This window comes from Daphnia pulicaria, chromosome 1 (genome assembly GCF_021234035.1).
Source record: "Daphnia pulicaria isolate SC F1-1A chromosome 1, SC_F0-13Bv2, whole genome shotgun sequence".
Taxonomy (NCBI): Eukaryota; Metazoa; Arthropoda; class Branchiopoda; order Diplostraca; family Daphniidae; genus Daphnia; species Daphnia pulicaria.
In genome coordinates this window covers 41564780-41586053 of record NC_060913.1, presented here as the reverse complement: position 1 = coordinate 41586053, position 21274 = coordinate 41564780, and the positions used below count along the sequence as shown (strand labels likewise).

Below are 21274 nucleotides of genomic sequence, written 5' to 3'. Positions count from 1 at the left end.
CACCGCCCCCCTCCATCCATAGTCTTGCGCAAAAATAACAACAACCAAAAACAAAGAAGGGACCGCCTAGATTTTTGGTCACCTTCGTCACTCCGGAAACGCAGAAGAGATGCAAATTATTTTAATTTTGTTTTTCTAAGAACGTGAAATGACAAACAGAATTGAGGTGTGGGGAGGGGAAATGATCAAAATCAAATCATCAGAAAGTCAAGAAAGAGTGAACCCAACGACTGTTAAGTTTCGTGTATGATACAAGCAAAAACAACACTCTTGATTCTGATGATTTCAAATTTGAGAACTATCTTCTAGATCAACGGACCGGTGGAATAATGACAATTCAAGAAAGAAAGTTGTTGTTACTTTTACGAATTACTTTCAACAAAAAGACAGAAAAAAAATCTCGTTTAAATTAAACTCAAAAACTTCCAAATAGTATCAGGGGAAGAGATGGGAAAACAGCCACACGAACGTGGTGGTCAGATAACGTAAGAACAAACTTCCAGCTGATCGATATCCCCATAACACCATCCCAGTCCTTTAACAACTTATTATTTGGCCCACTAAACTGTAAGAGAAGTTGAAGGAGAAGAGTTCAAAACTAGTAGGGCGCAAATTTATTACGATCTTTCTTAATGTTGCCAGATGGCGGTGACGATGAGCCGGTGGAAGATCGGACTTTGGGTTCGTAGCCTCCCGAGCGACCACTTCGGTGAACCCCCGTAGTCTGAACGGCAGACTGTTGGGCTTGCTGCTGGGCCGCAGCGCCAGTCAGAATTTCAGAGAGCGAAGTCAGGGCCGTCAACCCCGAAAGACCCAACGCGCTGAGGGCACCCGGTTTGGCCAGCAGCTGAGCCAAAGGCAAAGCATTGGCCAGCGCAGACGAAGCAGCTACTGCTGCAACCGCAGACTGGTTTGTCGCTTCCCCAGCTCCACCTTGCGATCGACTTTCCATATTCGCTTTGTGGAGTTCAACACTACATAACATTACGAGCGACCCAAAGTAAATAATGTGTGCACAAGTAAAAGTTGACATGATACCGAGCGTCGATGGTTTCAAGACGGAACAAACGGAGAAAATCCATTCAAGACGGGGAACGAAGAAGAAGGCGAAAGAGAAGAAGTAAATAAAAATAAAGTGATGGATCGGGATGGTGGTTAAATGGATGAATTCAGGTTGGCCGGACACAAAAAGATGGCAGACGGCGGGCATCGTTGGATGAAGGTTTTTGCGGCGGGCGGAGAAGGCGGGCGGAATCAGCGGGCGACGTTGGTGGTAAACAGGCCGTGGAAGTGTTTTGTGTGTTTGTGTGTGGATGAGGCGAAGGTTGTATATGAATTTGGTGTTTCACAAGGTGTGGAGTACGGGTTGTTGTGTGGCGGTTGTGGTTGGAGTAGAAATTTTTTTTTAAATGTCAAAATGAAAAAAAAAAAAAAAAGAAAAAGAAAGGAAACAAAAAATACCATGGCATTAGAGACTGAAGCTTTGTCAATTTCTTCTGTTTTAAAGATGATTAAAATTACCAACCAGAATCTTCCTTCTACTTATTTATACAGCTACTTCTACATCCTTCCCAGTGTCAAAATTAGATTTGCTCAAGAAAAATTTAAACTCTTTCCCCAAATGACTTGTTCAATTCAAGAATGTCACGCATCTTCATCCCGTCATAAAAAGTGAAAAGCCTGCTAAATAGGATCACGATCATCCTCGACAAAAAGCAGCTGCTGCTGCTGCTGCAGCCGCTACGAAAAATGCGTCAAGTGTATACGAGGAAAGACACTTAACTCGACCCTTGAATGTCAAGAGTCAAATACGAGAGCGAAGCGGTAAAAAATAAGTTCGTACTAAAAGACTCGGTGAAATCATACCAGACAATGAGAGAAAGAAAATAAATGAGATGGACTGACCTGGTGTTGATGAGATACTGCGCCAGAGCCACCGACTCAGCTGTGCCAGTGATAGTGATGGTCCTTTCAGAGCTGCTTTCGCGATCTTCGCAATTGGAAATGCGAATCATTGCGCCACTGATTTGTCTAATTAAAAAAAAAGGAAAAATATTTCAATTAAAAGCTGTTCCCTCAAGTTGCTTTCATAGTATCTCATTCCACAAAAAGTAGTCCACGCACAGAGACCGCCACTTTCTCCGTCAATTGAGTCACCCGACAATAAGCCGTACGTGTAAACGACTTCTAAATCCCTCTAGATTGTTACGTTGCACGCCATATCCTCTTCTAGTCCTCAAAAGCTTCGCTTTTAAGGGGAATCATGATTCTAATTTTACCAAGCACCTTCCTTTCCAAGAATAGACGACAGAGAGAGGGAGAAAGAAAGAAAATGGGAGCACATGTCCCACCAGTGATTTACCACCCCCCATGACAACTAGCGCAGTAAAACTGCACCTCATCCGAAAACTCGTTTCCTTCTATACGGATGGAAGAAAAAGAACAATCTTATTGGTGAGAAAACAGTCGTGATTTACGATCTCTCGAACCTATAGCAAACGACCACCAACGAAGAGAGAAACGCGCTAAATCGATGATCTTACAAAGTCCCATTTCGAACGCCGAATAAATACCAGATGAACGAAAATAAAAAGAGTAAAATGCATATAAAAAAAAAGTTGTTAGTTCCTTTTACTCCTCGTTACTCGAGACACAAAGTTAGCGTTTCCTATTTCCTTGACCTGTCATATTATCTCTTTGGTGAACATCTTTCTAGCGCATTGATTGTCCGGGGCCTGTGCCACCCGATATCCATTTCCTACTAAAAAAGAAAAAAAAACCACCTCCCAGAAATCAATAATCACCGGGAGCTGAACACTGAACGCGCACAACCACCACCACCGCCACAATTCCAAGGCAATCTTTATCTCCTCACTCTTTTACTTTTTTCTCGGTGCCTATTATTATTACTGCAGTGAGGAGCAAGAAAGAAAAAAATTGAAAATAATATATATATTTAAAAAAAATCGATTTTCCTCCATCTTCCCCCACTCTCGCCGAGCCGGATCACACGGTTCATCTCTTTCACTATGGAGAGAGGAACGATGAGAAAATCGATCAGTTTAATTACGAGAGCGCTGGGAGAGCTGACAGAGCACACACACACGAACACACAAAAGTCCATCTCTCTCTCCCCATCCGCCCGCCCTTCGCGTTTTTTTTTTTCTTTCTCCTCTTCTTTTTCAATTTCACTCGCGCTTAGACAAAAGGCACTTCGGAACTGATGCCTCTTACACAATATTCGCTTCTTCCCCTATTCCACATTCGAGCTTATCATGCACAACTTCCATTTTTCAACCCTTGTTCTTCTCTCCTCCTTTATCGACCCATTCTCCCTCTCTTCCCGTTCTCTCGCTCTCCCTCTCGCACCCCTTTTGGTCTAGACAGAAAAGAACTTGATCATCATTTTGTCAAGCTTCCCTCTACCGAGTCCCGGTTAGAATCAATCATGCAAACTTTTTTAAAGAGAAAGGAGATCTTAAGCAAGATGGGGAGCGCTAGACATGAGCTAAGCTGTCGAGAAAGTGAAGGAAAAACTCACCGAATTTCAGCAATTTTGGTGCCTCCTTTGCCGATGATGCATCCGATAAGTTCATTAGGTACAGCCATCTCTTGCGATTGCTGAGGCGCACCAGACTGAGGTCCTCCACCTCCTCCAGACCGAAGTTGACTACCCGCAAGCGCTGCCAGAGCTGCAATCAAACGAGAAGTTGGATGGGAAAACAAAATTATTAATGGCTTACTACTCTGCGAATCAAAGGATTGGAATAAATATTCCCCTTTTCTTTCTTTCTTTATTTAAGTCGAAGGATAAGATTTTTATGAGGTGAAAGACGCTAACGTACCTGAGGCGTTCATGGATCCGCCGCCACCTGTGCCAGTCAATCCGCCGAGACCAAGAGCCGCCAAGTTAGCCAATGGATTGCCAGATAATTTGTTCATCTGTTGAAAGAATTGTGTTTGGATCCAACAAGGAAGCGACACGATTCCGGAGTAGAAAAATAAACAAAGCGAGACGCAAGAAAAGAGAAACGAAAGGGGAAATAGTCAGGGGGGAACAAGGAAAAGTTAATAAAATATCACATATCATACTTATAATCTAGTAAATTTCGTATGGCTATTATTTGTCATTAAGAACTTAATCAAGCCCCGCCCTCTCTCTCGGTCGACAAAACGGCTACATGCTGTGTGGATCTTGGATAACGGGACACGAAAAAAAAACTTGATTTAAAGGGTAATGCGCATTTCTTTTCAGCGGGGTGGTGTTGGCTGGGTGGTTGCTGGGTGGAGGGAAGGGTGGGCCGAGTTCATGCTACCGAACGACACTAGCGTGAAAGATTTGGGGACTTTCATTTGTTTTTTGGGATGGGCGCAAGAGACCAAAGAAAACCAAAATAAAACCAAAAGAAACTAAAACTGAAACTCAAATGAGTACATGGTGATGGTGTAGTAGCGCACGTGTGAACGAACCGATGTGCCTGGGCGTCTCCCTTTATCGTATTTTCACATTCGGAAGAAGAGCACCAGGTGGCGAAAGAAGTCTAGTCCAGGGTAACAAGAAGAAGGGGGAGGGCGGGGTTTGTTAGGTACGAAATCCAATGCAATCACGTGTGTTTAAAGAAAACAAAGAATGAAGATACATCCTTTTTGCTCTTCTTCCATCGACTCCTTTACATTCAAATATTCACGTCTACTTTATTTCGCCATAGAAAATCAAAAAAATTAAGTTTTCTTTCCGGTTTCAAAAGAATAGATTTTTTTTTAATAAAAAAAAAGACCACTAGAAGGAGGAGGAATGAAAAAAGTGTGTACGTCTGTGTGTGTATGTATCTGTGTTGTCCGCCAAGAAGCCAAGACTTACGTCCATGTGAACGGGGCTGGCCGAGTAAGCAGAATAGGCGGCCGTGAGTCCCGACGGTACGTGAGAAGACCCGTGAGGCGGTGCGGTCATGACTCGTCCAGATCCATCTCCTCCTAAGTAAAAGGAGAGTGGGACGGAGACTGTGGCTAACGAAATGGTTCCATTCTTGGACGAGTGAATTGGGGAGCAGGCGGCCGGTGGTGAGGTCATCGAGCTCACGGGGCTCACTGCAAACATTTGATGGGGCGAGGAAGCCTGATGGTGGTTAGAGAGCCAAGGGACAAATGTCGCTGGGTGCTGGTGGTGGTAGGCCGGCGACGAGACGGAAGAAGAGCAAAGAGATGAAGGTGTCGAAAGAATGGAAGGGTTGGAATGCGACGTGCAAGATGCTACCTCCTGCATCATCGACATCGTAGCAGATTGGGGGTTATAATGGTGACCAAAGCCAATCATGGGACAGGTGTTGGTATTGGAGGGCGTCGGGGAGTATGCCGAGCAGAAATCGTGTGAATGCATCATGGACAAGCCCATCCCAGCGGGGAATCGAGGCAGAGAACAGCAACCACCCAGAGACGAATGTAAAGTAGTGGTGGACGAGGAGGACGAGGAACAATTGGGAGTGTAAGCAGAAGTTGTAGACGACGGTGTCGACGACGACGACGTCGGAGAGAGCGAGGATGACATAACAGCGGCAACTGCAGCTGTCGCCGCCTGAACTGCAGAGCAGCCGCTAGTAGAATTACTTACATCGGGCGTAGCTGGAACGGCGTAGTTGCCCTGGATCGTGTAGGCCTGACCTCCAGCCAGTATGACGGGTCCTCCAACTTGAGGTTTGGGACGGTACGGAATGGTAGCTCCCTTCGGTGGCGACTGGAAACAAAGAGGAAAGCGGGATAATTATTTAACAATCTAATGACATCGTCATTAAAAGCCCGCATATAAAGATATAGAAAGAAATATAACAGACTCCTTGTTAGCTTCTTCTGCACCCCTTTCTCCTCTCCCCACTTTCTTTAAATCGTGCGGATCTCTTTGTCAAAGAGACAAAAGACACGGAGTCTTCGTTACCAGCAGACAAACTCCCCTGTCCGTTGCCCAGCTTGTAACAAGGGCACTGGAGGGACGACTACGACGAACTCAAGATCCTCATCTCGTCTTTCCTTTCATCCTCTTAACTACGTCATCCAACACTCGTCCTCGAGATGATTACATCCCAGCGAGAGCAAGAGAGAGAGAGAACGAGAGATGATAACGACCCTGTTTCGCCTTGAGCACACAAGAGCAAGAAGGAGGAGAGAGAAAGACGGAGAGAAAGGATCGTCAAGTAAAGATTTGTTCCCGCAGACTCAAAAAGCAGAATCGCATACAATGACACAAAAGAGACGCGATCAGACCAGTTTTGAACAAAGTTATATACCTCGAGCATAACGCAGCAAATATGGTAGATGCATTGAGTGATGGCGTCGCTTGTTCCAGACACCGTCACAGCTCTCTCCGTCGAGTTGGGAAGCATCTCCGATGCCACAACCACCGAGGCGCCAGTGATTTCTCGAATTTCTTTAATCTTTGAGCCGCCTTTGCCAATCAGGGAACCGCACTGGGAAGCCGGCATAATCAAGCGGAGCGTGATGGGTGGTCTAGGTATGGCAGTTCCTGCCAATGGACCACCAACTTCCTACAGAGACACAAATTAAGACCGAATTAGAGTCCAGCTGCGCTGAGTAGTCGCTGAGGAGGGTTAATCAACACACAATTCAAAGAGGAGCCAAGATCACGACATACAGGACACGGGAAATCAAGGTTAGTTAGACATAAAAAAGGAAAAAGTAAAAGACAGGGGGGAGGGGATGGAAAATAACGACGAAATTCCACAGCAGCAGGGGCGTTATCCGCCCTTTTGACGCGCTATCTATTCGTGTAGAAGAAACCCAGGGTAGTGTGTATCAAGTTTGAAAGACGGGCGGACAACAACCCTGATATAGTTAGCGCGCTATGCGTTCGTCGCTTCACTTGGCTGTCTGTAGAGTCGCCGTGTGGGTCATGTGTGCTGCAACGGAAATAGAATCTCAACCCTCTTTGAGAGTGAGAGAGGAGAGAGAAAAGTTGTCACCGAGTTGAGTTGTACACGGGAGCCGAGAGCGGATGGACTCGCTCATCGGGGATTGTGTTTACAGATGCGAGCCGCTACGAATGCAGATATAGCGACAGCCGCGGATTGAATCCTGGTGCCAGGAAGACGCATTTACCACACACACACAGCCCTCAAACAATCTCCACCCAATGTTGGCTTGTTTTCGGTGGGGGATTTTTTTTTTCCTTCCCTACTTTCGTCTTTTCCCTATTTTTCTTCGTTCAATCTCACAAACACACACGCATACACACATTTTTAGACGGCATGGATGGATCGACTTGCCTGGTAAGAATTTCAGAGCAACGATCCATCACTTTCAATCGGAATAAGAAGGGAGAGAGGTTGAGAAGGAGCCTGGAACAACAAACTTACAATGCAACCCACCACCCCGCTTTAACATTGCTTAACAGAATTTTTTCTTCTTTTTCGAAACCCCCTCGGAGTAAGGTTCGCGGTCGTACTGCGGGTTCCTTTTCGATTCAGCTCGAGGACAGTCATAGCCGGAATTCACCTCCGCATCTCCTGTGCGCTCCAGCCAAACAAGACGAAGCCCGACTATAATAAAACATGTGCCATCTTTCTTCATTACGACATCATAATTGGGATCTTTAAAAGGCACGGCTTCACTGCCTCCCTTGTCCGATGCTCCTTGGCCATTAACGCAACACTATGCTCCCAAGACTCCATCGATCTTCTTCAACCAAGTGAAAACGTTACGATCGAAACTACCCATCGGTGTAAAAGGGAGAGGGCCATGTACGAGGAAGGAGATCATTACATACCGATAAGGGGGAAGAGAGAAGGAAGAAGCGAATATCTTTAAAGAAAGGGAGAAAAATAAGATAGCACTGATATTTTTTGTAGGTACCTCTTCCAGTTTCTTGCAAATGAGGTTGAAGGCCTTAAAGATGGCATCCGTCGTGCCGGTAATGGTAACGATCCGTTCCGGACAGGATCCATCCGAAATGTTGATGCGGGCACCAGACTAATAAAATACAATTCATTTTTTATTTTCCACGTTCTCCACTGCTGTATCCCTTATCTAGATAGCGTTAGCGAACAACTCATCAATTCTCATTCACGTCAACATCATTTGAAAAGAGGCTCTCTTCAACTCGCTTCCCCGTAACGCAAGTTTTTATCTACTACTCTTTTTACGTGGCAACAAGAAGAAATCCATATTTCTGTTCTCCTTCTTCTTGCCTCCCCAATTTTGATTACATCTCCCCGAAAACTCAAAATACGTGCCATAGGCACGACCGACGGAGATGAATGTTCGACAACAAAAGCCGATCAAATTGGACCGGCATGAAAAATGATATCTTTTCCCTTCCCCTTTTATTGTCATCCGCCTTCAACACCAGCCCCCCAAGAAATCAATACACTATTTATTTGTAAAGACGTCTCCAACTCCTAATGGATACGTACCTCCTCTCGAAAACGTTTGACGATCTCGCCTTTCTTGCCAATGATACTTCCAACTTCCTGCAATGACACAATCGAAAATAAAGAGAAACATTAACAAGCTGTTTGCAACAGAAGAAAAAAAAAAGGGAAAAAGTCTCAACAACATAACAATCGGGATCAAGTTATCCAACAGGTATAATTATCCTTGCGTCACTTAACTTTCTTTTTGTGACAGTCGACTGGCCACTGAAAAAGAGATGGAGCCAGAAAAGAAAAAAAGAAACTTACATGCCATCAAGACAACAGAAACAAAGAATAGAAGGAGGGCAAAAGGGCAGCCTCTGCCAAAAATAACACGTCGACCGGCAACTGTCTTTCGAGGAATTGCAAGTAGCTGCCAACAAATTTCCCCTCGGTCAAGTCTTCAAGTTCCAGGGGATTTGCTTCAATCCTCTTTTCTCCTCCCGAAAATCTTTTGCTGAGATCGGCCCTAGACAATACAATACACCTAATACCGTTGCGAGCGCTAATTGGTCAAAACACGTAGACAAGTCACCAAAGCAACCTCTATTGTTTAGCAACATTAATCATCCATTAACAAACAATCTTTCATCGCAAACCTCCCTTCCTATTGCCTACATATTCCGCGCAGAAAGCAGAAGCCTCACAAACTTGGGGAGCGAAGTTGCCTCTCCTATTAAGTAGAAAGGGCGCACTCCGCCCACCTCCATCCTCTGTTCATAGACGACGAGTGAGGCAGCAGGTCGATACGATCCAGTAGTCCCGAGTGGGGAAGCTTCGCGCGTGTTTGCCTGCAGCAAACACACGCGACGATTACAATGGAACCTCTGATTCAACAACCAAGATCTATAGAGAGATTGCCAGGCCGAGTCGATTCACCCTGTCCACAAACACACACACAACATTGGCTAAGGAGGTCGTCGAACACTTTTTGGAGCCCGTCCAGATGAAATTCCAAGACAGAAAAGAATACGCCAAACCAACTCACCCAATAACGTAAAAAAGTAAAAATGAAGAACTAGAATATGAAGGGGAGAAAGAAAGAAAAAAGCTGGCGACTCAAAACGACGACGGCTAGACACACCAGGAATGGTGACACATAGACAGCACAGTAGATTGTTTTCGTCCACCCCGTGTTTCGATCCTTTCCAGTCGATTGAACAGAAAACCATCGGCGCAGTTCCTCTACCCGAAGAACCCCAAGATTCTTGTTGCGGGGGGAAAAAATCAAGTCCCCAACTTGCCATCTTTGGCTCCAGGCCACCAAATTATTACATTTTTTTTCTTATGAAATTCTTGTCCACAAAATCCAATGAAGCATGCAAGCGAGTCGCCAAGGAAACGGAAAATATAAAATCGCATTTTAATTTTCTTTTTTACACTCATCAATTGGAGGAGGAGCTGCAAACGTCAAGACGGAGCGGATGGTCGAGATGAAAAGACACACCCAACAAAAAAAGAACGAAATATCCCAATTAAAAATTCTCGAGAAGGTCGGCAGAGCGCCAGAGTACCCCCCTCCCCCAAACATGGGAGCTGCTGACGGCATTTCAAAGCTTGAAATAATTGGGAAGGCCAAAACCTCGTCCACTCGTCCCAAAATCATCTTTAATTGGATTCCACCTTCCCCCCCTCTCTATATATCCCCAATACAAGTGCCAGTGCAACGAGTCTGTCGGGTAGTTGGTAGTAGCTTGTAAGACGTCTGGCTTCCGAGAATTTTGGAAACACAAAAATACCTAAACAGCTGACGATAGTACATTAAGAAAGAACCAAAACCTTTGCGGGTAATTCGAGCTCAGCTGTTTCACATACTGAACTCAACTAGAGCGGCTACAGCTACTCTGCCTATCTGTGCAATCGGAGAGAGAGGCGAGTGACGGAGAGGTACGTCGACGACATCATCGAAACGACACCTTAGCCAACACGACCCGTCCCTAAAGTGGGAGTTTGAACGCATCGGTTCCGCACGCAGCCACGCGACTCGTTCTCTCTCGTTTTCTTCTCACTTCTTGACAGCAGGCCAGATATCCCCAACGGGAGAAGGGAGAGAGCAGCAAGAAGGGAAAAAAGAAAGAAAGAATGGTGGATAATAATAAATCAAGAAACATCAAGACATCGCATCCGCCAGCCGATATCGCACCCAATTCACTTTAGCACCTTGGATGGCTCTTCTTGCCAGGCTACTTGATCAAGCGGAGCGTGACCGACAGTGACCCCCTCCCACCTAGTCCACATCGTAAAAAGGAGAAAATAGTCGAGGGCTTATAATAACGAGATTGAATCGGGTGCAAGTCAAACTGAGAAATGACGACAATCGCCAACCTTTGCAACAGCTGCCATTCCAACTGGCTCCTCCATCTCCAAACGACACGGTCTGATGACTTAAGATTTTCTTCTTTATCCCCTGTTTCAATAGTCCATCGGACATAGATGGCGTAGAAGGGGAGAGAGAAAAAAAAAATCAATCGAACGCAACATCCTCTCTTCCCAGCAAGCCAACCGGCCAGAATTCCATCTCCTTCCACGGCCCAAACATTTCATCTCCGGGGCGCGGCCTTTTCATTTCCTCATCTTTTGTGTGCGTCGTGTATCGGAAGATGAAAGAACGAGACAAGGGTAGAGGGAGGGAGAGAGAGACGTCCAACAATCACTCGCGACACTTGCAGGGGCAGGAGCAAGGAACAGAAAGAGAAACATTGTGACGACGGTGTGGACGACGGCGACGAAATAGGAGGAGAGGTAAGAGCAAAGTATTGACCCGCTGTGACGACCGACGACTGTCCAATTGAATCACGCGGACGCTGTCAAAAATCCAAATAGTGGAAATGGACAAAATAATGATAATCTTTTCCGTCATTGTTTCCGTCCTACATTCTTTTCCTTCACTCACCCCCACCCCTTCAACTATTTACAGAAGTTGTACAAAAGACCACAGGGTAGCTGACAAAATTAAACCCAAAATCCGAAGCGAGATTATTAAGAAAAAAGAAATAATAAAAAAAAACTTTTCATTTAATGCGACGAGGACCGTCGTAAGGATTGACGACAAGATTAAAATGAAAGAAGACCCAAACTCAACTAAACAAGGTTTCTCCTCTCTTCCCCCGTCTACGGCTCGTTTCATAGCGAACTTGAGCTCATTCTACCTGGGCAACATTCACTTTTTATTAGTTCGTTTCTTTTTGGTCTCGGACGAGTTTCAAACAAAAAGAAATTTCAAACATTAGTATACGGTCGGGTGGGTCAGGTTGGGAACTGGGGACGACCGGGGGGTGGAGGATTATACGAAGAAGAGCTGCAAAGGGAAGAGGGGGGGGGTGGGTGGGCGGGCGGAGGGGATAGGGTGGGATGTCATCCTTGTAAAATGGGCTCAAAGTAATACCAGCTGATGGCGACGGGGCCCGAAACGAAGAGACTGTGCTCTAACAGAGTTGAGACACACACATATAGAGAGATACACACAGAGTGAGGAGAGAACTGGCAAAACGAGAAGCGCGCAGCAGTAACATTCGGATCGATACTTGTGTTTTCGAAAGGACTATTTACTCGGCGTCAAACGAGAAACCTCCCTTTCTCTCCCTCCGGCTGTCTGTCTCGCTCCCTCCTCCTCTTCCAGTACGCCCCAACGACGGCGGTACCGTCACTACTACTCAATGCTATTATTACTGCTACACCTACTCGTCCATTAGCTGGGCCATGAAGACGCCCAGTCATGCGAAATCGGCAAATCACAACCCGACTCCGAGTATTCATAATCATCAAAAGAAAAGCCCAGTGCTTTCCGCTCAGCTGAACTCACTCTTACAGTCTCCTCACTCGCTCTCTCTACTTCTACTGATAAATCAACTCTTCAATTCATCTTAGCAATCACCACCACCACCCACCCAGACCCGCTGCTACCACCAAATAGACGAAGCCATCCACCACCTCCTTCCCATCAGATGGACAAGCACAAAGGTATTGCAGACAAACACACAAAGCCCCGAGAACGAAGGAAGATAGATAGATGGGGAAGGTGAAAGAGTGAGAAGGAGAGCAGTGAGAGACAGAGGGGGATAGAAAACAAAAGAAGACCGTCGAATTCGATCGATGCGAACTCAGCGCAGCGTGAGCAAAGAGCGCGCGCGTGTGTGTGTGTCCGGGAAATCAGAGAAACCCTACAAGGTGTTGAGTTACCTTCTCGAGATCAAGGGCCGAGAAAAAAAACAAGAAAGACGATGAAGAATATTTTTTTTTTAAACTACGACATCCACCGTTTTGGGAGTCGTAAAAAGAAAAATAGACGACACACCATCAAAAAAGCTCATGGCATTATGGCAGAACGATAAAAGACGCGAGGTTGAGTCATGAAGAAAAGAAATAAAAGACGACACCATAAAAAAGAAAGAAAAATTAATAAAACAATACCTTGCCAGCCATGAGGAGGCGGATCGTGAGAGTAACGGATGGGGCGTCATGGGGCAAGCCTTTGCTGTCGACGGTAGCCATTGTACAATTCAAACGGCTATCGTTCTGGTAGTAACAAGTCAAGTCTTGATTGTAGTACAGCTCCACAGTCGATGCCGTCTTTGAGCGACGTCAAGGGACGGGCGAACGGACAGTGATGAGAAGAAGAGACGAAGAAGAAGATACAGGAGAAGAAAACAAAATCACGAGATGGCCCAGCAAAGTCCTGAGTCCGGCGATAATTCAAGGGCTAAATTAAACGACACAGAATAAACAAAAATTAATTTAGTTATCTCAATTCAATTTACGTCATAAGTAGAACAATGATAGCAATAATCAATCCAATTAACCAGAGACACGACCAAAAATAGAAACTAAAAAGATCCCGTCTCCCTTTTCTTTCTATTTCTTTGCTTTAAACACCGCACCTGTTTGAGGATATTTCGGGATTTCTTTGTTTAGTAGTCTTCACAATCAAGCTTTAACATAAACACCAATATCATCGGAAATGATACAATACAAATTTGACAATAAATCTTTTCGGGAGTCTTCTCAGGGACAACAAGAACGAGGGGGGGACATTGAGGTAAAAGCGAGGTAAAAGGTGGAGCAGGAAAGAAACTCTCGGGGTTGGTGGTGCGGGGTACACCAAAGACGCCAGCGGACTGAGTCGTCGACAACAAGGCGAGGGAGAGAAAAGGGGGAACAAGGAGCAAGCGACTGCAACAGTCGGGAGCGCACACACTGTAGAGAAAGAGGAGAGCCCACACAAATGCCTACATGTCCTGTGGGTGCGTGATGCATTCGTTCGGTTCCGTTGCATTCGGCGGCGCGCGCAACAGCCAAACCTGCTCCTCCCCCTCTCCTCATCTTAATTGCAAACAGTTCCCTACACACACACACACTCCCCCCACCCTCTTTCCAACTAGCTAAGAGAAAGAGCTCAATGAATCATTTACGAGAAACAAATCCTAGAGTCTCGTACATTAAAACACAATTTGTCAAAGATTACCAACGAGGAGTAAAACGGGAAAGCTAAAAATGAATTAAAGACCACACATAGTTGGCCCGGAGGTGAGGCAAGTACAGTGACGGCAAGAGCGATGCCCAGACCAAACGATCGATCGATCGCTTTTCAAAGTCCCCCCCACCCCCAGAAAAAAAGATGGGCAAATGGAGAAAAAGCAAAGAGAGGGAGAACTGTGTAGGGCGCACTGAATATTTAAAGACGAGCCACTCTTGGGGTTCTCATGTTGTTAAAGGATTCCACCCGAAAACGACAAACCCTATTGGTCAAAAAGACGGGACACATACACACAAAAGAAGACGTCAAAAGATGTCCCAAATAAGAAAAGAAATGCGACGAGTGCGTGTGTGTCTGTGTGCCGACTCGCGGGACGTCGAACTTGAAAACTTCAAAAGCCAAGTAAAATCCAGTTCACTCATCTTTTTACTCTTTGGCTCCAAGAAAAGAAGAAAATTTTCGACGAGGGAACGGATTTGAACAAGTATTAGAGGGCAAAAATGAATCAAAGAAAGAAAAAAGAAAACGTATGCGTATACACTCTTAGGGGGGGGGAATCAACAAAGAAGAAGCTGCGCAATATATATCCTATCCCTGCTTTTCATCCACCAAAGACGAAGCCAGCGTGACCAATCCACTCGGAGGGCTAAGGGAATCCTATTTCGGACGGAGTTTCTATATCATTTAGAATTCTCTATTCACGTTCCTTTTAAAAAGTCTTTAACAAGTGCCATTTCCTTTCCACATCTACACACACAGAGTTACACACACGCACAAGATGGGGGGAAGCGGTAGTTGAATCAAACACGGAAATGGGCGTGGAGCTTGCCAACCTATAAATAAAATGCTGCTTTACCAACGGTTAGTGGCTGTGGCTGTGGTGTGTTTTGTTACCATTCCAAAAAACAAAAACAAAATCAAACTCGAGAAAGACACGAAAGTTGGGGCGGACAAGTACGTCGCGACACATCATGACCGACCGTTCAATATCGATAGCAACAACCCCGACGACTAATTTGTTTTGTTTTTTTCCCATTTTCCTTCTTTTTTTGCTAGCTAGCTGTTGGAGTAGTGTCACGAATCGTAAAGCGCCACACAAATCAATCCCAACCGTCTCCACAACTTCCGTCCGGTCTTTTTCTTTCTTTCTTCATTGCCACACAGAGTAGGCTCAACCTTCCGTGATGTGAGCGCCGACACGCACACACACACAACCTGTCGCGTTCCGAAAAAAGCAAATAAGAAGAGGAAAATTCTACCCTAAAAATTCTTAAAAAAAACTAAAATACGAAAGAGACAATTCCTGGCATCTGGAGAACAGAAGCCTGGCAGTTCATCAACACGAATCCATCATGTCTTTTTGTATTTGGATGCGAACGGGAGAAGCAAAGGAGGAGTAGGAGGAAAAACTTGCAATGAAAGTATGCCGAGGATGACTGGCTAGCTAGCTGGCAGAGAAGATGACGGTAAAAATAAAAACAAGAAAAAAAAGGGAGAATCTTGACAGGAAAAGCTCCAAGGATGTGTGATCAACTGAAATTCCACATTTCCGGCCAGCAGGGCTTGTATTTCTCTTTCCCTAACACACAAATGATTCAAGGTATTCTTCGCCGGTACAACTAGTGAATCATGCCATTCTTTCCAAGTGCATTTCGTAGAGTAAAACCTTAACAAACACACTACATATTGTACGACTAAGTGGCGACATCGCCCAACAGTCGTCAGTATCCAACAACAACCTATCAAGAAAAACAAAATAATAAAGCGAAAAAGGAAAAAGAGAGCTCAATAACCTAGCTAGACCAACGACACACATACACACACACACACACTAGTGGGCAGTAATACTCCGAAGTACCACACCGCTACAGTACCTTACGAGATGGTGCAGAGTGCAGCCATAAAACAAAAATAAAAGCAACAAGAACAGATCTTTTCCTTTGCGCCGAAGATAAAAACCTTTTAAATGTCGCGCGACCTTTAAACAAGAGGCAAGTGAACGAGTGTAGTACTTGTTCGTCCACCTGGGTGATTCTATTTTTTCGCTTCAAAACTTTCTACCGACACTCTCGGGAAAAACACAACAAAAAATCAATGTTTGGCGTATAGAGCTGGCGTGCACTATTTACTAGTGTCTGTCTCTACTTCACCACCAAGTCTAAAGGATCAACTACTCTTCCCCCCGAATAGACACTGATTCACAGTGATGGGATTGTTCATCCTCGGTTTCTACAGAAAAAACTCCAGACGATGAATAAATCAAAACATTTTCTCGCTACCTGCCAAACAAAACTCACGAACTAAAATAAGAAAAAACTGTGACAGGATCTGTTTAAATTAAATAGAAAGGAAGGAGGGAAAACTAGTCGCAACCGAATCAATTCCTCACGCTCGAAAAAATTGCATCTAAATCAACATTTGATTAAACCTACATGTAACGGCGGAATTATCCAAGAAAAAAAAATAAATAAAAATGATTTTCGATACACGACATCTATAATTGGAAACTGGGGCTCGTCTGGCCGAGTAATTTTCAATAAGGTAATGAGCTCCGGGCGGTGGACCATGGCCGAGGAGTATAAGAAAGAGGTTGGATGAGGAGAGAAGGAGGGAGGGGATTGAATGCGCGACTGGATGGATTGGATGCAGCCGCCCAGAATTCTCTCAAGGACACGACAGAACGGAATCGATCGGATATGGTTATGGCGGGCGACATGGAGCGCGATCAGAGGGAAAGGAAATCGATTCATCTTCCATCGAAGGAAATCAGTCCCCACTTTCTCATCCGGTCCGGATGAACCAGAAAGATGTACACCAGAAGGAGAGAAATATATATATATACAGACAAGATCCAACGACGAGAGCTACCCAACATCACAGCCATCCAGCAAAGCAACAGTTCTGTCGTCCGAACGATCTGCAGTGGATGAGTAATAATCTCTTGGCTCACTAGCACTTGAAAAGAAGAACATTCAACGGCGGACGGGGAAAAAAAAATCCCGACGCCAAATCAAATACGGAGCTCAGTAATTCAGGAAAGATGAAAGACGAAATGGGAAGTCAAACAGTGTGCCATCATCTTTTGCTCAGCAGTACTCCTCCACGCCCCCCCCCTTCAGACATACAGAGAAGAGAAAGAAGAAGCTCACCGGGGCCAGGGGAGCGTGACTTTCGTGAGCCAGAACGACTGTCATTATCTTCCCTGTAGACTCGCGCCACCACTCCAATCTCAATCCAATCTCGCTAAAGCTCTCAGGTCATGTCTCTTTCATGGCTTTACCTTTTCTATCCGGTTGAAACGTGCTCAATGTGTTCTCCCCTTCGCCCGATTGCGAAATGATGGAAACAAAAGACGCACTAGCATACGAGAATTAGAAAAGGGGAGAAGATAGAAAAAATAGAAGAAAAAAAAAAAACGAAATTCGAGACATGCCTCATTAGAACACGCAAGCTTCTCTCTCCTGTCCACGACATCTGCCGACCCCACGACACGCACACTTCCTTCACAGTGTGTACAAACTCTCAAAAGAAGACGAACAAGTTTCCTTGACTCTCGACGACAACCTGAACCCGGCTAATCTATCACGAACGGTCTTCCCTTTTCCTTATTCAGGGAGATAAAAGACGACGACGACGACGCCAACTTTGGAAGCATCCACCAGTCGGTAGGTAAAGAACGAAACGAAACTAATCAAACTTAGTGGATACGAAGGCGTGGCCAAGGAAGAAAAATTGGTCATGAAAAATTCATGATGACATTGGGTCACCTTCCTATCGGGGGTCCACCAGGTGATGGAGACAGAACTCCGAAAGCCGATCGGAAGCTTTTCTCAAGATTACGCCCGAGCAAATGGAACCTTTGCACAAAAATGAATCATCCCCCACGTCCACCCAAACAAGACGTCGACTGCCCACAGGGGACCGTCTATCACAAACATATACACACACACCAACATCTAGCAGCTACACACATCAATGAAAAGGTGGATGAAGAAAAATGGTGCACGTATAATGTGCACTGCGCTCGGCAACGATAAAAACAGCAAGCAAGGAAAAAAAATATAAAAAGTACGACATATTACGTTCGGGAAAGATGGAACGACTGTAGCGCACGCTATTTTGAATAGACGATGTTATTTGTCATTTCAATCTTTCGCCTTTTTAAAACCCCCCCCCCGGTGATGGAATGAAAGGAAAAGTTAAGGTGCTCGGTGGAGATTGATCAATGTTAACTGGTACCCATACATCCGTATTCCTACGTTAACCCCCATCATATTTCACTCTCTTTCTCCCCCAAAGCGGATGTGATCCTACACTTCCAATTCCCCAGCGTAGACTATACACGTCTTAAATTCAAACTGCGAGCAAGCTTTCAATCGATAAGAGCAATTGTTTTGCCATACAACATACACGAACGGCTTCTATCGGGAAATTCAATTCTGAATCCAACTCTTCTCTTTCTCCCTTCTCTCTGTACAGCATTTGCCGCCATCATCATTGGCCGTCATCTTCCGGACGAGCTCTTCAGTATTAGATTTGTACTCGATCCTGTTTCTCCCCTTTTCGTTTTGAATACATCACCGATGGCAACGACAGCAGCGTCCATATTATACTACACTCCCCTACCACCCACCCCCTCTTCGCTTACACGGTGGACACAAGAGAGAAGCCAATTTGGACGTCGTCGTCGGAAATATATATGTACACACAATAGGAAATGATGTATTTACGTTTATGCTGCTCAACTAGAGAACAAGATAAAAATAAAAAGAGGATAAGAGTGGAACCTAACGTAAGGACCGAGGGCGCGCAGGATCAGAGTTCGGGAGAAGCTTAGCTAGGCGTCGCTATGGAAACGTTGAGCTTCTGCTTCGGACTAGTACACGTAACTTTTTAACCAAAGACAACACGAGAATAAGAAAAAAGGAACGCGTCTTAGTGCTATAAGCTGAATAGGGAGGACGGGGAACGCATGGAGTGGTTGGAGTAGTCGCTCGGACCAATTAGCCCAGCTAGAGAGGACCCCCAGCAAGCAAGCATACACACACACCCACACCGTAACTCAAAGAGTTAATAACGTGGTTGTGGAGCACAAGATAAAGAAAACGGGCATCTATAAAAAGTATGATGCATGCACAAAAGATGGGTTAGTCGCCATCCTAGTAAGTAGTGGAGCCAGTACGGTTGTGGAGTACCTAACGTTCACACAAAGATCAATAATTTTCGACAATGGAAGAAGCGACGAGAGCTTCTTGCCTCTGCAGACTCTACACTACTACCTTGCCCATGAAGAAAGACGGAGGGGGGTGCTTTTTAACAATGCGCATACATGTATACGGGTATATTCAAGAGCAAAATCTCATAGACCAAAAAAGAAAATAGAAGAGGGAGAGACTGTCGGCATCATTATTCGACGACGGGAAACTAATCCGTCATTAGAGTCACGAGAGACAGAAGGAGATGGGGCGACACGGCGCAGCTCTTATCTGCAGTTTGAACAGTCCTCTCCCTGCCAGCGTCCCATTGTTATATATAAAACACCCGGCCCTGTAACCCCACAGATTCATGAACAAGCTATTCCATTTATCTAAACTTTTCCAAAGGCGCCAACACACAATAGAGGCTTTAATTGCAAACACCCCCAACCTTTTTCCTTCCTACCATATACTTCGACATAGATCGATCATTAAAAGGAAGACGTGAGAAAAAGAAAAAGGAGAAATAGGATTTCTTCAAATAACGAAATATAAAAAAGACCAAATCGTTTGGTAATTCCTAGCGAATAAGATTGCAATAAAATGGGAGAGACTTTATTCCCTGACTACACACGTACAATCAGACGAATATAGAGATGGAACGTTACAGCAATTTTGAATTGCAAATGGACGCTAATGGCGGCTGAGCCCAGACCGTCCCTTTAAATCCCCCATCATAGAAACGTTCAACGAGTAAAACGAATCACGAATGTAAATTCAATAGTAGAATCTCCATTTAAACCCTTGAATTAAAGCCCACCCTCAACAAAGAGAAGTCGATAAAACGAAAAGATACAATCAAAAATTCTCCCCAATTAATAATTTACAGATAGCATTTCAAAATCAAAGACTGATAAGCCAATCGAGGCCAATTAAAAAACTAAATTTGAACCACCCACCCTTGGTAATCGCTTCTGACAAAACGTGGTCGACTAAAAACGTGCGTTATAAACAATCTGAGAAAGCAAGCAGCTTCTTCTCAATCCGTGGGGGCCAAAAAACCGCTTCATTACGTATTCCGTTGATGCTACCGATTTATTCACGACGTGTCTACTGGGAAAGACGAGAAGAAAAGAGACCCCACAGGAATCCCGATACTCGGGCGTTGACTTTGCTTAGCTACGACGTGTCTTAGCCCCCAATGGCAAAAAGCTGAAATGCCACGAATATCCACGTTGATAACACTGTATCGTTTCAATCCAACATGTCGGTTGAACCGAAAAAAGAAAAATCTAATAAGGAATACCTGGAACGTCGCTAACCACTAATCTAACGAACGAAACTATGTCTCACACATACAACTTTCATTGGTGAAAAAGGATCGCTGCCAACATGAAAACTTCTGTTTAGCTACAACTTTTTCGAGTCCCGGGATGGGGGGAAAAAAATGGAGGCGATTACAGATTTTCGTGAAATTATCTCACATTGTACGGGGAACACTAATGAAACCACGAGTGTTATCTATCTTTGGCTTTATCGTTACACTGAAGTCATCGTGACTGATAAAAGACGGAGCCCATGCCCATGATAAAATGCATCGAAAATAATACATGAGATTGGGCTCACACAACAGGGCCAGAAATAAAAAAAAAAAAGAACAAATTCACCCAAAATGCAACTACGAAACCTATCAGATTTTATAATTACTTTTCTACTTTTCATTTCAAAAAATTTAAGTCAAGGCTCATGGACGACGAGGTTCTCGCGGTCAGAGGCCGGGAACTCATGAGCTTGCACACACGAGATTGTTTCACAAAAACGTACTAGAAAATTCTATGCTCGGACATTCGTGGATAAAAATACGACAAAACGATAGTAGAACACTTAGTCTATACCAAATACACAAATTGAGACCCTTACAATTTATAGAAAATAGTTATAATCACCTGGAAAAAGGGCGAAATTTCGGTAAACACTCTCCTCTTGTTACCAGCTTGAGTCTCTTGCCAACCACGCTCACAGAAGTCTACGAAAACCTGCTGTGTCAGATCGCCGTCAGAGGTCTCTCAGAAATATATTTTAGGGAATTCATTCTAGTTTTTTATAAAACTTATTAGAAATTTCAACTAATAAAAGATTTAAAAAAATTATTGACTTGTTTTTACAAAATAAAATTATAACTTATA

The 21274-nt window shown here is 44.5% G+C and overlaps 1 protein-coding gene and 1 pseudogene across 3 annotated transcripts; both read right to left on the bottom strand.

Moving 5' to 3' along the window:
* Nucleotides 1–21274, bottom strand: part of LOC124320441 — a 313411-nt pseudogene that overhangs the window by 101988 nt on the left and 190149 nt on the right.
* On the bottom strand, nt 131–21137 carry LOC124320357 (poly(rC)-binding protein 3-like). 3 transcript variants are annotated; one of them, XM_046783211.1, is made up of 10 exons: nt 21035–21137; nt 12831–13119; nt 8421–8477; nt 7861–7977; nt 6279–6536; nt 5609–5731; nt 3846–3942; nt 3542–3692; nt 1906–2031; nt 131–974 (listed from the first exon to the last, which is right to left on the bottom strand). In XM_046783211.1, exons 2-10 carry the CDS (start codon nt 12909–12911, stop codon nt 599–601), a joined length of 1386 nt encoding a protein of 461 aa, XP_046639167.1. In that variant the 5' UTR covers nt 12912–13119; nt 21035–21137; the 3' UTR covers nt 131–598. The 3 variants fall into 3 exon arrangements, with proteins under 3 accessions (XP_046639167.1, XP_046639169.1, XP_046639168.1); XM_046783213.1 differs by having other exon boundaries at nt 21009–21101; XM_046783212.1 differs by lacking the exon at nt 21035–21137 and adding an exon at nt 13298–13577.

What these genes read in the sequence shown, in the direction of transcription:
- LOC124320357 (XM_046783211.1), bottom strand. Translation starts at nt 12,911, where the DNA reads ATGGCTACCGTCGACAGCAAAGGCTTGCCCCATGACGCCCCATCCGTT. An exon ending in GCCTCCTCATGGCTGGCAAG is followed by an intron (nt 8,478 to 12,830) that starts GTATTGTTTTAT and finishes GTGTCATTGCAG; the next exon opens with GAAGTTGGAAGTATCATTGG. An exon ending in TTTGCTGCGTTATGCTCGAG is followed by an intron (nt 5,732 to 6,278) that starts GTATATAACTTT and finishes CTTTGTTTCCAG; the next exon opens with TCGCCACCGAAGGGAGCTAC.